This window comes from Terrapene carolina, unplaced genomic scaffold (genome assembly GCF_002925995.2).
Source record: "Terrapene carolina triunguis isolate 2854851 unplaced genomic scaffold, T_m_triunguis-2.0 Scaffold84, whole genome shotgun sequence".
Classification (NCBI taxonomy): domain Eukaryota; kingdom Metazoa; phylum Chordata; order Testudines; family Emydidae; genus Terrapene; species Terrapene triunguis.
The window spans coordinates 38,523,440-38,538,698 of record NW_020664435.1 but is presented as its reverse complement, the minus strand read 5'-3'; the positions used below and the strand labels follow the sequence as shown (position 1 = coordinate 38,538,698).

General features: G+C 39.8%; 1 protein-coding gene across 1 annotated transcript in view; it reads right to left on the bottom strand.

Annotated features, from left to right (window-relative positions):
- MALRD1 (MAM and LDL receptor class A domain containing 1) overlaps positions 1-15,259 on the bottom strand; it is a 528,588-nt gene that overhangs the window by 45,169 nt on the left and 468,160 nt on the right. The window contains exons 33-34 of the mRNA XM_026649425.1: positions 7,339-7,464; positions 4,795-4,861 (exon numbers count right to left, since the gene is read on the bottom strand). Of these exons, the coding sequence (XP_026505210.1) occupies positions 4,795-4,861; positions 7,339-7,464 (193 nt within the window). The remainder of the gene's footprint in view (positions 1-4,794; positions 4,862-7,338; positions 7,465-15,259) is intronic.

The window sequence follows — 15,259 nt, the reverse complement described above, 5'->3', positions numbered from 1 at the left end:
CAGAAAGCCCCCCCCGAACTCCCTACCCCCCCGTCTCTTGACTGCCCCCTCCAGAACCTCCCTGCCCCTTCTCCGACCCCCTGGCCCCTTGTTGTTGGCCTTCGCCTAATGTCTATGTGAGCTTGCTCAGGAACGGCTCCCTTCGTCCTGGCAGGCTGGCTCGCAGGGGAGAAGGAGCGGGGGAGGAGCTCCAGACTGCCGGAGGGATCGCTGCTGCAGGGGGAGGGGGGCTCTCTGGCTGTCGGAGCCTCATGTAAGTGGCACCATCCGTCCAGCTGCCCTGTTAGCCACTTGGGGGGGGAGAAGTCCGGACATTTATAAATTCCCCCCGGACGCTATTTTTAGCTCGAAAATCCGGACATGTCCAGGGGAATCCAGACGAATGGTAACCCTACCAAACAGTTCCTTTGCTTTCAGCTTTTAAAACCAGCCTCTGCTCTTACCTTCTACCACCCTCACTCCAAGATCCAAAAAGACAGTACCTGTAATATAGTTGGTATGCCACTTCCTGTGTGAAAATTCAGAATCACAAACAAATATATGTGCCTGCACATAGACAAACATATTCACATAAATGCAGGCCATAACCTGCAACTTGTGTACTCATTTCCACCTGTGCAAAGAGGACAAAGCAAATCAGAATGGTAGCATTTTACACCAATTTGTGCAGGTGTAAGTGACTACACAAAGTGAAAGGCAGTGGGAGAATCAATGCCTCCTCCCCAAACATTCATGCACAAAAACTCTATGAATTCTCCCACATAAGTGAATATGAATGGGGGCACACATAGTCAACCCAAATTTCAATTTGTTTCCTCCTCCTTCAATCTTAAATAAAGTGGAATGTCTTGCTTCCATATTAAAAGAAAACAAGCTTCAAATGACCGATTTTATTGCCCAAAAAACCTAGGTTCTGAAATGGAGGAAAGAAGCAAAATGTTAAGTATGGCAAACTGTAGACTCATTCCAGTATTTGATATACTTGTAGCTACATCAAAACAAACAGCACACATCTTGTATTGTCTATCGGGCCAATAATGCTTTTGAAGGGAAGTGGCTCGCCTGTACTGAAGATCAGTTTGACAGCTTTTCTTACAAACATTATGTGAAAAAGCAGTGGAAATATTATTTTTTTAAATGTAATTTATCCGAAATCTGCTGAGAGAAACGTATATTCCTGATTCCTTGTTTGCTTAGTTATAAGGCCTCCTGCTTTAAAGTAAGCACTGACCAACTGACTGTCAACTTAGCTTTCAACCTCGGCTTCAAAGAGTTGCAGCTTTTTTCAGAGTAATTCAGGTGAATTCAGCAGGAAAAAAGTCAGCTAATAATTTGAGTGCAACTCTTAATGTGCCCATACAAAAAGTTAGTGAGCTGTGCAACAAGTATCATTCTGATGTTACATAGAGTTTCCACCTGAACAATGTCTTTCATTAATAAATATACCCATGCAACAACAGCTCCCAAATCTTGTCTACTGTTAAAATTAAGTCCCAAATGTTCTAAAATGGCCTTCGTTTTTGAGGGCAAAATGTTGCATCTGCAAATAACTGCCCCTGCATTTTTGAACCTCTAATCACTGTGGATGCCAATATGAGCATTCATACACTCCTACCTGCAAGTTGTATTTTTCACTCTGACTTTTCCTTAATAGGCCATGTGATATTTATAAGGTGTGGAATTTGTAGAGACTGAAGCAAATGTATTTGCAGTAATTATCAGCAGCAATTTTATTTACTCTAATGAATCTAGTTATGGTTATAAGCATAATATAGTACATATCACATTTGCTTACATTGAGATTATAATTATTTAAAATAATAAATGATTAAATATTTAAAATGACATTTTCCATCAAAGGATCTCAAAGTGGTTTACAAAGGTGGGTACAGTAAGTTTTATCCCCATTTTATGGATGTGGACACTGAGCTTTAGGGAGATTAAGAGGTTCACATAAAGTCACACATTGAGTCATTGGTAGAGCTGGGAATCAAACCTAAATCTCCTGATTCCTACTCTTGAACTCTAAAACCATAGACAATAATGCTTCTAACAGGGGTAACATGTACAACCTACGCTTGGTTGATTTTCCTACTACATCCCCACTCTACCATCCTTTCAGCATGCATTCACTTATACAACATTTATGTCACCCTCAAACTTTGAACCACTGTGTGTAGAGACAAGTCAATTTTAGACAACCACTCATGTTAGTAACAGTTTATTTACGGACTTTTATCTAGTACCAAAAATCCAATGCACTATGGCATCATTTAGAATTGTTTGTGGGGGCCTAGGCTTTCCAAGTACAAATTCCTGCCATATTACAGGATTTAGATTTTGAGAGATCAGCTCAAACACTGAGGAAAATGTCTAGCTATTAAAAAGTTCCACTTTCATCTTTTCATGCAATACTGCTAAACACTAGTGTGCCACAGGCAATAAACTACTTTGTGCATTAAAACAGATTATTTGGGTCTCTTAAGAGTGATGAGTGAAAATTTGAGGCCAGCTAGCATTTCTAAGAAGAAATAGTTAAAAGGCTCTTCTGAATCAACTATAATCCTGTAATCTCAGTTCTCTGTAAAATAAAAAGGAAAAGGCATCTTTCTCATTTCAATCTAGTAAAATAAAATCAAACCCTGATTTCTATATTTTGGATAAAACCAACATTTTCTGAGACACACGGGTACAAATATAACCTCAATTAATTATCTGTGTATGATGTTTCCTTGAAATTCTAATCTCTATAGCTCAGTTGGCTAGATTGTACATATTCAGTATGATTGAAAAACTGTGTTTAATGAAGATATAATTCTAACACACTTGTTTAACTACAGGGCAAGGGATGTAATTACATTTACTACTTAACAATAGACTATCCTTACAATTCAGGCACTAATAAAAGCATGCCCTTTGTTCACTTTATAGTGGGCAGATGCAGTTGACCCTAAATTTGGCCTGCTATATATCCAGTGTCTGCTTTAAATAGAGGGAAGATAAAGTAGTGTATTGAATGTATTATATGTGAACAATGGTATGTATTAAATGTGAATGTACAGTACTGTACATGCTGTCTGGCTAGTATTTGAGTTAAAACTGTGTATAACTAATTTGGTGAGAAAATATACTCTTGCCCCCAGCTTGCATTCTGACACTTGCACAGTCTTCTTGCCACTATACCATCGCACTTCAGAGCAAGATGACCACACATTTTCAGTGTGTGCCCCTTATCGTTAAGGCTATGTTTTAGTTACGGTTACTTTTAATAAAAGTCACGGACCGGTCATGGGCAGTAAACAAAAATTCACGGCCTGTGACCTGTCCATGACTTTTACTAAAAATACCCATGAGTAAAACTTGCGGGGGAGAGGTTTCCCGGGGGGCCCGCAGGTGCTGGGGCATTGAGTTCCATATCCACTACTGACAGGAACTTAATTAGGTCAACTAGCAATGCGTGGGGCACTGGAGTGACATTCACACCAAAACAAGCCCCAGCTCAGGGTTCACATATAAGTCAATGGGAGATCTTCAGGTTAGGTGCAAATAATACAGCCCCACCAAAGCTGCAATCCACCACTGCTCTATGTTTAATTGTAAGCCTGGCTGGAGACAACTACATCAATATAAGCCCTGCAGTGTCATCCTTTCATCAGTTGTATGCACAAAGACGCCTCTCCCTTAATTAAAGTTATTACTTTTTATGATTTGTCAACTAATGAATTTATATTCAGCAACATGAACTGAATGGCAGGATCCACATCTGCCAACACTGTGCTCCAGATGTCAAACAGATGTTGAAACCTGATCGAGACTTGTGCCTACTACATGATTTTTTCTACTTTGTCTTCCTATCATCTCCAGCATCTACCAGCCCTTTTGGCTGTGGTTATCAAAGGGATGCAGCAATTGTAGTTTGATACTCTATGTTTGAACAAGTCAAATAGAAGTCAGATTGAGGCCTGCTTTAAAAATTAGAAACACCGTGTTCTTGATTCTTCTCTTGTATTCACCCATGCCAGGGATTTAGGGAGGGGCACCAAGCAGATAAAGCCACCCTCAACTTTCACCCTGATTAGAGTGCTTGATTGTTTTTGCCCACTAGTGTAAGCAGCCACTCCAAACTCACTCTCCCTTAATATTGTAGAGATCTTAATCTACCTGTTAATAGTCTATTTGGCTACCTGGTGGTCCAGCCTATGATGAAAATACAGAAAATCACTGCTTGTGACAAATAAAAAGCGACTGCTTTTCAGAAGCTGGGAGGGCATTCACAGTTGCTCCCCTGGTTTGCACTGCAACATTCCTAAATGCATTTAACCCTTTGTTTGACATAAGTGGAAAAGCAGCAGCTGAAATAAGTACAATAAGTAATGTTATGCCAGAGATACATCATAAATTAACGAAGAGCTGGGAACATGGCCTGCTGTGAATCTTCCTTGAGATGGACAATATGTCTGCTATAAACAAGGCATTATTTTTATAACAATATGTTCTTTTAAATGCTGATGTGCAATATGAGATGGAGGAAATGTTAGGTGTTGAAAAAACAGGCTGTCCTAACTAATACAGGACAGATGAAAGTCATGGAAAACTCTGCTTGTTAGCTAATATTCTTCTCAAAACACCCTCATTATTTGTTGGTCTCTTATTCACTCAGCTACTGTAAATGAGAATAGTGCAAACTCATGCAGTGCAAATTTACTCTTCAGAAATACATTTCCATTGACTGTCATTTCTATTTGTAGGGAACAAAAGAAACTCTTCTCAAAAGAATAAGAGAGTGAACCTTACTGGCATAAAGGAACAGCGTCTTTGATGATACAAGTTCCTCCATTTTTGCAATATCCTTCTGGACAACCTAGGAAAATATAAGTAAACAAAGGTAACTAGATTAAGGAAGATGTAATAGAAATTAGTCCGTTCCTCCTGCCAATGCAAGATTTTTTCCCTATATCAGATTTTCTACAATTTGATTTTCAGAGTTGCTGAATGCTCACAGCTCTCATTTAGTATAGCTGATGTTTTGGGTGCTGAGCATTTCTAAAGACCAGCACTGTAGGCCGTGATTCAGTAACATACTTGGTCACGTGCCTATCCTAAGCATCTCCACCAAAGTCATAGCACTACTTGTGCTTAAAGTAATCCCAGTGCTTTGTTGGGTCTAGGCCCTAATGATTTCTCAGGTCAAATTTTACACGACTCTCATAGTGGGGCTTCTGTCATTCATTGGAACATTCAGATATTACAATATGAAGATTCCCAACACTATACAATAGAGAAAAGAGTTAGTTTAGAGTGCTGAACTTCATAGATTGATTTAGTGCCTATGTCTGATATTATTATTAATAGTTTAAATGTAAGGATGAGATAAGAACAGATGTTCACCATCTGCTGTGTGACCAGTCTTTTCATAAAAGATATCTCATATATACATGTTCATACAGCTCGAGGGAAATCAGTCTTAATAGAATAAGATGTTTAAGAAGAAAGACATGCCAAGCCAAGTGTTGTTATGGACTTGTGACACACCTTGGGTATTTGGTGGGCATGAGGTCAACCTAAGTTCACATATATTTTAACATTTACACATTTAATTTAAAAAATATTCATTCACCAAAAAAGCCCCAAATAAACCAAAAACAGAACCCAAAGGTTTTGAAAGCAACAAAATAATTTTTACAAATGTTTGTTGTTAGTTCCTTTTCCTGTTACAATGAATATCTGTCTTGTTTTATTTACTATTTTATTACCACTGAATATCCCCCCACATTATAGTTATATAATTACAGCAGGGCAGTACATGCTCCTCTAAACTTTCAAAACAGTCTGCTGGAATTTATACAGTATCTACAGCAGTAAAACAATTTAGGCTGCTATCCTGCAACTCCAGGCACCTACATAACTTTACTTAAGTGAGCAGTCTCATGAACTTTAATGGGACTAGTCTCTGGAGTAAAGTCAAGTATGTGACTAAGTTTTGTAGAATCAGAGGCAAAATTATTACTTACTGGTATGCACAGTGAATTCAGTGGGCCTCCTTATCTGAGCAAAATGTATCCCAAAACAATATTAGAAACCATATGGCACAATCTGAACAATAAGCAAGTAATTGCTCAGATAACAAAGTTGCAATTTTATGGGACTGAACAAGTTATTAAAACTCCCACCATTGTCCCGATTCTACAATTGGCTGGGCATGGCATGTGGCATGGCCACACTCCAACACCTATGTGGTGCCTTGCCTGGACACAGGGGTCTATTGGTGTTAGAGTTAACTACAGGATTTGGGCCATCTTCCTGGAATGGGAGAAAATGTATGAACAAATTCACTGCTGCATAGAGTCAGATAAAAGAAATAGTATGGGCTGTTTGCTGGAGACATAAAAGAAAAAATATCAGATTAGTTATTCTATTCAGATACCTGAATTTCCAGCAAGATAGTGTGGGACGCAAATTATTTAAAAGATATGCCACCTGAAAAGTGGCAGGAGGCCCTTTTTTACCACTATTTGAATTTACTGCTTTATGTTTACCATCTCACAATCCTCTACATTTAACTGGATACTAAATATACTCCCTTGCATTTATAACATTCACTCAAAACATTACAAAATTACCAAAGATAGATTACAACATCTATTTACCAAGCATTTTATATTACTGTGAATTTTTCATGGTAAAATATTACTGTTTCATGAAACATAATATAAACTGTATTTCTGGTCTAATTCTTTTCCGGGTGCTCCCCCAGAAGTCAGTGAATGCTTCATATTAACATCTGGGCACAGAATATAGCTCTATGGATGCCTTGTGAGTTAAACACTTTGTATGTATGTTCTAAAGATGATTTTTATTAGATATACTGCATTTCCTATTTTTACTTTTATCCATTATTTTTCTGTTGTACTAAAAATATCAGGCTTTGCAATATTTTTATTATGCTAAGATGCATTCTCTATTTCCTGATTTAGGCCCCAGTCCTGCATGTGCATTTTAAGCACATGAGAAATCCCAGGGACCTCCAAATGTTCAATTCACTTTACTGGGACTACTTGCATAATTAAAATCAAGCCTATATGTTTGCAGGGTAGAGGTTTTACTGTAATTCAATATATATACCAAGAAATACCCCCATTTCAAACAGTCACAATTTTTTCATTGTTTTCTCCCATTATCCTCTCTATAAAAATAACATAATGTTTCAAATTCATCCCTCGTGTAATCTGACGGAGCTTCAGCAGGATGAATTCAGTCAATATTGTGCACCATTTGCAGGTTAAATAAAAAACTCTATATATTTCTATTGAAATGATATTTTGATGTGAAACTGACTACCTGAACAGCTGGATTCATCAAGACTGAAATCAAAGCAGTCAGCAATACCATCACAGCGCTTGGAGACTGGAATACATGTATTAGTTGATGCACACAACACAGAACCATTGAAGCAGTCCTTTGTGGCTGGAACAAAGTAACAAGATGACATAGTTAGACACATTTCCTTTATTCACTGATAAAACACTATTGGAACACTATAGCAGCTTATTTGTGTCAGAGTATATAAATCTGGATTGGCATTTCCATTTTAAACTTCCATTTGGGAGGTGTACAACTTAGACATTAAAAAAGACAGCTTAGGTTGCCAAATCAAGCTTTTACCATGTTCAAATCCTGGGAAGGGGTGTTTACATTTGATATGTTATTGGTGGAATAGGTGCAATGCTTAATGAAAATCCACAATCAGATATCAGAAAACATAATCAATCTGCCTAGATAACTCAGTTATCAAAATAATTGAATTAATTCTTAAACATAGAACTGAAACGTGCTGTAAAAGTATCCCATTTTGTTGCTAGAAGCTAAACACTATATATGGCTGATGTAACAAAAGTGGAGAAAGGCTACATTAAAAATCTAAACCTACAGACATTTGTCATGCTGTAGCATTCAGTTATATTCTCTAAACTCATCTAAAGGAATTATAGAGGGGAAATCTTGACAGAATCACATAAGCCTCCAGGTAATTCATTATGGCATCACTGATTCTATAAGATGTACCCGGTGGTTCTGCATTCTGTCCGAGAATCTAACAGCATTTTGTCACTTTGAGAAACATTCTAGCTAATGAAATGTTCTGTTGCACTGCCCCTGAGCCATTATTTCTGAACATCTTGGTTTAAGGGACAGTGAGCTAAATTCTTCTCTCCATTATGCTTGCATAAACCAGGAGTAGCACACTGTTTTCACTTGAGTTAGACATATCACCAGTGTAACTGAGCAGAATTTGGCCCGGATTTTAGATTTATAACGAGCATGAGAGAATTTAGGAATATTTTAAGTACTCTAAATGACTGGATTACACCGAGCCAAAAGAAAATGCTGAATATAAAATACTGCACTTCAACCTTGCAATACGAATATTATATCAGATCCTGCCAAATGTTGCTAATGCAGGCAGTCTCTCAGACGACAAGTAGACTCCTAGAAGTAAAGGTTCACAGGATCAGACCCATAAATCTTACACACTGCCAATTTACCAAGGACTATAAATATATCCAAAATTACTAGTCACTTTAGGAAATCTTGGCGAGTTTTCCTCCTTTTGCATACATCACAGGGCTCATGTAGCTTGTGTCATTTGTGCACAAATACAAATTTGTGCATATAACTGCAGTAAGCAGTAAATGCATCCAAAATCGGGGGTGAAATTGCACACGCCCTGAGAATTTGATATTTTAAAAACTCAAGTCTTTAACCTCAGCAATTTCATTTATATCTCTTAGACCTTCTGTATGATTTTTCTTACCCATCTATTTTAAAGACGCTCCATGGAAGGACACATGTAGTATTGCTTATTTTGTTTAATGTACACTGTGATAAACATAGGAGCTCTGTACCTGGGCTACATTTAAGTTGTGCTCAGCACAGCTTGTATTGGGGAGACAAATGTGGCATAGAGCCACTTCTACTTTCCCCAGTCTTGGGACTGGCTCTCCGCTACATGGATACCATAGGGTAAAACAGAGAAATCTTTGGGTTGCTTCTCTACTTTGTGTTGGCTGTCGTTAGTCCCAAGGACTTTTTCAATAGCTGGGGATTGTTGGGGCATAGAGATGCCCTGAACATGCCCTTTTCTCCCCAGTTTACCACCTCCCAACCCCCTACCCCTGTACTCGGGAGGGTGGTGAAGAAATTGCTTGAGTGGCTCTGCACCACCCTAAAATTCCCCTTCCAGAGGGTGGATCTCCTTCATGACTGCATTGCACCACTGCAGTGGGTGTTAAGAAAGGGAATATGACTGAGTTATCAATGCAGCAGTAACTAACTTTTAGAATTTTCTGACTTTTTAACATTGATATTTCTACTTTAATATTGCATCAATGCTTTGGATACAGTCAATACACTCTGTCATTCACACAACTACAATGGGCTTCAGCAGAGTTATAATTTAATGTCATAAGAGACCACCATGTGTTTTAAGGATGCAGATGCCAAATGCAGGGATTAAAATGGGAGCAAATGGTCAAAAATACTTAGGTTTGCATCCATAATTCATTCTGTAAGTGCAAATTAAGTGTGTAGAAAGAAAGAAAGAAAGAATTTGTTTTTAAAATGTATGATTTTAACGTTTATTATGTCTTTGGAAGTTTATAGGTGCACACCACAGATCCATTTTATTGCACTGTAGAGAAATGAGAAATCATTTCTTATTCATTGCTGTTAGCACTTAAGTCAGATTCTATTGGGGGCATGTGGAAAGTAATGCATATACCCGTTGTGTCTTTATGTTTATTTTATACCCTTTCCATTTTAGATCATGCAATTTATCAAAAAAATAAAAATAAAAAAAAAATAAAAAAAAAGCTGGTGAGATAAAGAGACCTTTCCTAAAATTAGAAGTGACAGAAGGACTAGCTAGGCTAGCTAAGCAGAGCTTTTGTAAAGGCAACATAACTTGGAGCTTCTGTTGTAAAGAGCAGCAAGAAATAAAATCCACCAAGTTAATAGTGGAAATCCACAACATTAACATGGCACCTCACAAGCAAACTGTTCAGTGACCTCTGCAGGAAATTTCTTTCTACATAAATCTTTAAATCATACATGGCAAAATTTCTGTGGTGGTGATGGTGGTTGTAGTAGAGATGTGACTAATGCATTTGTGTTTGTTTTTCTTTGCTGTGGCCTCTTTCAGGATTTATACTTTATCTCCACAGAACACATTTTGCCAACCTGTCTTCATCCTGGGAGATGATGCTATCATTTGATACAATCTGGGACTGAAACAGGATGAGCATTTTGTGGCTTTCTGTTCATACACCCAGGTAAATGAAATTGTGAAGGGAAACAGTGCACGTGAACTGAGAGGAGAATAGGGCCTGATCCAAAGCCCACTGAAGTTGATGAGAGTCTTTCCATTGACTTCAATGCTTTGGGTGAAGCCTTTCAAAAAGAATAGCAAAGAAATGTCATTAAAAAAGACAGAACTATGGTTGCTTTTTGGAAGGAGCTGATAAAAGAGAATTAAATGGACAGTGGGGGAGCAGAAAAAATGTTTACTATTTTGTTAAAAATGATCTAACCTAAAAGAATGGCTCTGGTGGTCATCAAAGCTTAACTGCACTCTGCTATGCTCATTTATGCTTAGGAAAAGAAATTCAAATTCAGGTCTCACAAAAATCTTCTAAGAAAACATCATCTGATCTGTATTATTATTACATTACATACAGAGTGTGATTACTAGCACAACACTCAATTTTTTTTTTACAGAACATGCAAAAATTCCAATAAAGTAAACTGAGTTTGTAAGATAGGTGTTTTCTTTTTCCCCTTCTGATTTTCCTCTGCTGACAAATGTTCATGGTATCTGACATGTCAAAAGTAGACATGCAAGAGAAGATGAATGCTGCAAAGCCCTCATAGCATACCAACAGCAAAGAGAGAAAAGTCTGCACAATAGTAACCACCCTGCAGTTCAGTTCCAAAGCATCACCAACCTCAATCGTGATCTTGAGAGAGGGAATGTCAACTGTCATGGCAGTGTTATATTGTCAGCTACCATATTGTAGGCATAAAACTATCAAACTTTTGGAGTAGGGATGTGATAGTAGGTTTGAATACGTTTCCAACCCACCCAAAATTCCTGGGTTTAAGATCTCAGCATGGAGCTGTTTGTTCTTTGACTATGTCAGGAATTACTTTGCCTCCCTCCCAAGGTGTAGCTTTAAGATTGAAAAATACAGTAACTCCTCACTTAACGTTGTAGTTATGTTCCTGAAAAATGCGACTTTAAGCGAAACGATGTTAAGCGAATCCAATTTCACCATAAGAATTAATGTAAATGAGGGGGTTAGGTTCCAGGGAAATTTTTTTCACCAAACAAAAGACTATATTATATATATATATATATACACACACACACAGTATACGTTTTAAACAATTTAATACTGGTACACAGTAATGATGATTGTGAAGCTTGGATGAGGTGCAGGAGTCAGAGGGTGGGATATTTCCCTTACTGCTAAATGATGAACTAGCAATTGGCTGAGCCTTCAAGGGTTAACTCTCTCACTCTACAAGGCAGCAGGAATGGAGGGAGATATGCGCATTTCCCCTTTAAGTACACTGCCTTGTTAATTAGATCAGCTCGCTGAGATGGAAGCTGCTGCAAGCTCCCTCTGTCCTGTGCTCTGGTGTGTCCCCCCTGCTCTATGGAAGATGGGGTAAGAGGGGTGCAGGAGCAGGGGGGAGGGGGACATGCTGACATTAGCCCCCCTCCTTCTTCCCTCCCCCCCGCACAACAAGCAGGAGTCTCAGGGAGCCGCTCCAAGGCAGAGGGCAGGAGCAGTACATGGCAGTGGTGGGAGGGACAGCTGCAACTGCTAGCCTGCTGGGCAGCTGCTGCACAAGGAACTTAGGGGAGCGGGGAGTTGATGGGGGAGCTGCTGGGGGCTGCTGGTCCACCCTGGTTCCGAGCTAGAGTGACCAGATGTCCCGATTTTATAGGGACAGTCCCGATTTCTGGGTCTCTCTCTTATATAGGTTCCTATTACCCCCCACCCCCTGTCCTGATTTTTCACACTTGCTGTCTGGTCACCCTATTCTAAGCCCCCACCAGCTAGCTGCAATGGGCTGCTCTTCCTGCAAGTAGTAGACAAAGCAGGCGGCTGCCAAACAACATTAGAAGGGAACATTACAGAACTTTAAATAAGCATGTTCTCTAATTGATCAGCAACGTAATGAAATGACGTTAACCGGGACGACTTTAAGTGAGGAGTTACTGTACTGAAGTAATATTTCAAGAGCATTGGAACTAGTAGTGGGAGACGTGATCCTAGGAGCACACAACTGGCCTGCTGGACTGGAGTTAGGATCTTAACCTTAGGACATAATGAGATAATCTAGAAAAGATAGGGGACAGGCCTAGAGCAGACAGAGGTGGTAGAGGATTGAAAGCGGGGACTTTTGACACAGCCAGACCTCGGAGCCCTTGAAGTAAGTAATGATCTAAAGACAGAAACATCCTGGAGCTTGTGCTTTCATTGATTCAATTTCAGAATTTTCTACAAAAACACACAGCTCAACTTTCATCTCAGATTCACAGGAAAGTTCTGCCATATAGTTTGTAAAAGCAACTGCTGAACACCTCCTGCATGTGTACAGTAGTTGATTGTGTTAGATACAGTATGTGATTATTTGTCTGCATGGATAACATGTATCAATGGAGACGACTGAAAAATCGAATTTCCATCCAGCAGGAAAATCTGATATTGCAATATGTGTTTTCATTCTGAAATGAAACATTTGGTTTCAGTTTGTCAACCTAGAATGAAACATTTTGGGTTGGGCGGCTGTGGCAAAGTACCTTCTTCTCCTCAGCAGGCTCAGTCCTTTTTAGCCTTGGAGACACAGGCTTGGGCAAGGCAAATCCTTGCAGGTAGCACAGGGTTTGGCTATTCCTTTTCTCAGTCAGCCCCTTGTGCTTGTTTATCTTCCCTTCTGGGGACAGAGTGCAGCCTTCCTTGCAGGAAGGGTTCAGAGCCTTGCTGCTCCTAACTTCCTGGCAGCTTCCCTGGTTCTCTCACTCTCTCTTCCCCCCCCTTCCACGCCAGGGAGGGTTTAAAAAGGTCCCAAGCAGTTGGAGTCAGCTGAACCTAATTAGTTCCCTAGTAACCCCTTGCCCAGCTGAACCTTATTTCCCCATGGTTCTCTCTCCTCAGTGGCTTGGGAGAGGCCTTTTTAACCCCCTGGGACTGATTACTACCCCCTTTGTAGCTGTTTGCCCTGGGTTTGCCACAGCGGCATTAATCTCTGTATCAGCCTGAGCCGCTGTAGTGCCCCCTGGGAGTTGGAGTTCCAGGTCCCTCATGCTTTCATCCCCTATGGAGCTAGGACACAGGTTGCTGCTACTACAGCACCAGACTTGCTTTTGAAACTCTAGTGAGGTCAGGAGTGTTCCCTGGAACATTGAACTGGCAGAATTGCAAAGCAATGCAGCTGAGTGATCTAAGAACAAAAGCAGAAATGCTTCCAATTATGTATATTAGCAGAAGTACCATACAGTCATTTAAAAGCATTTGTCACTGTGGTTACTCTGTGGAGCAGTACAGTATTATTGGCTGCACTCCCTGCTTGATTAACAAAATAACATCCTTTTATATGCCATAACATATTAAAGAAAATCTCTTTGTGGTCCATTTTCAGTATATGCACTACCCATGTTGACTCAGAACTCCCTCAGAATAGCTATCCAGTTCTGGATGCCCATTCATCATTGCTCTTTGTTTAACATCAGACCCATCAGCAGTATTTTAGATTTAGGGAGGATCTCCTCCTCCTTGTTGGAACTTGTAAAATGGCAGCCTCCTAAAATGCTCTGTTTCAGCCACACAGTTTAACTAACACTGTAACAGTACCAACCCCTGGCTGTAGATGCTCCCTAGCTGCTGCTTCCTTCAGTTATTTGCACAGAAGTTTACTATCTTCTCTCAGTTTGCTCTCTACAGTATCTCTTCTGTGCCATGTCCAACTGCACCCTCCCAGTCATTTCTTCTCTATAGATCATCCTTCTGGAAAGGTTGCTCTCCCTCTCTCAGTTCTACCATCAAATTTACTGTTGGGTATTTCCTTGCACACCTTGAGGCAGCTACAGTGGAGGACATAGACTCCAATACTGTCCTTGCCTTAGAAACACTAGATGTACCTGTGACAGTGTACCCCATAAGGCTTTATGGGGAGGGGGTGCTTATAAATGTATGTATGACATAACTGGAATATGTTTTGTGCTGCCTGTGCCAGGTAACATATCTCCGTAAAGGTTATGGTCTACTATATCTATTCATCCTATTTGTACATATATATATCATTTTCTACTTGAGGTTAAGAATATGGGCTGTATGCTTGCTTGGTTTCTAAGTAAGCTTTGGGAGGCATTTGGTCAGCTTCTTTAGGAAGGAATTCGCCAGGTTAAGTACCTGATCAGGAAACACTTGGAGAACAATGCATCTTGGAATGCTCCAATCCACATAAGAAGTCTTCCTGGAGACATGCAAGATACCAGGTGGACAATGGCGTCGGCCTGTAAAGACTGAGTCATGCAGGGGCATGTGACTTGCCCAAGTGACTCCAAAACTCCATCTTGGAGCTGGACTTTGCATAGGAGGGAGGAGGGGGGTCCCCACCCACAAGAGTCTATTTAAATCCGTGGGAGACCCCTCCATTTTGTCTTCAGCTGGCTAAAGAAGGAGCCTCTCCACCCCCCCCCCCAGGATACTTGAAGAGGACTGAAACAAAGGACAGTAACTACAGGGGGTGTGAGTGATTGCTGGACCCAGGCTAAAAGGCGATTAGCCTGTAAAAGGGAGTGCTCTGGAACTGGTGAGGAAATTATCTGTATTTAGTTTGATTAGACATAGATTTGCGCATTTTATTTTATTTTGCTTGGTGACTTACTTTGTTCTGTCTGTTACTACTTTGAACCACTTAAATCCTACTGTCTGTATTTAATAAAATCACTTTTTATTTAGTAATTTACTCAGAGTATGTATTAATACCTGAGGGAGCAAACAACTGTGCATATCTCTCTATCAGTGTTATAGAGAGCGAACAATTTATGAGTGTGCCCTGCATAAGCTTTATGCAGGGTAAAATGGATTTATCTTGGTTTAGACCCCATTGGGAGTTGGGCATCTGAGTGCTAAAGACAAGCACACTACTGTGAGCTGTTTTCAGGTAAACTTGCAGCTTTGGGACAAGTGAT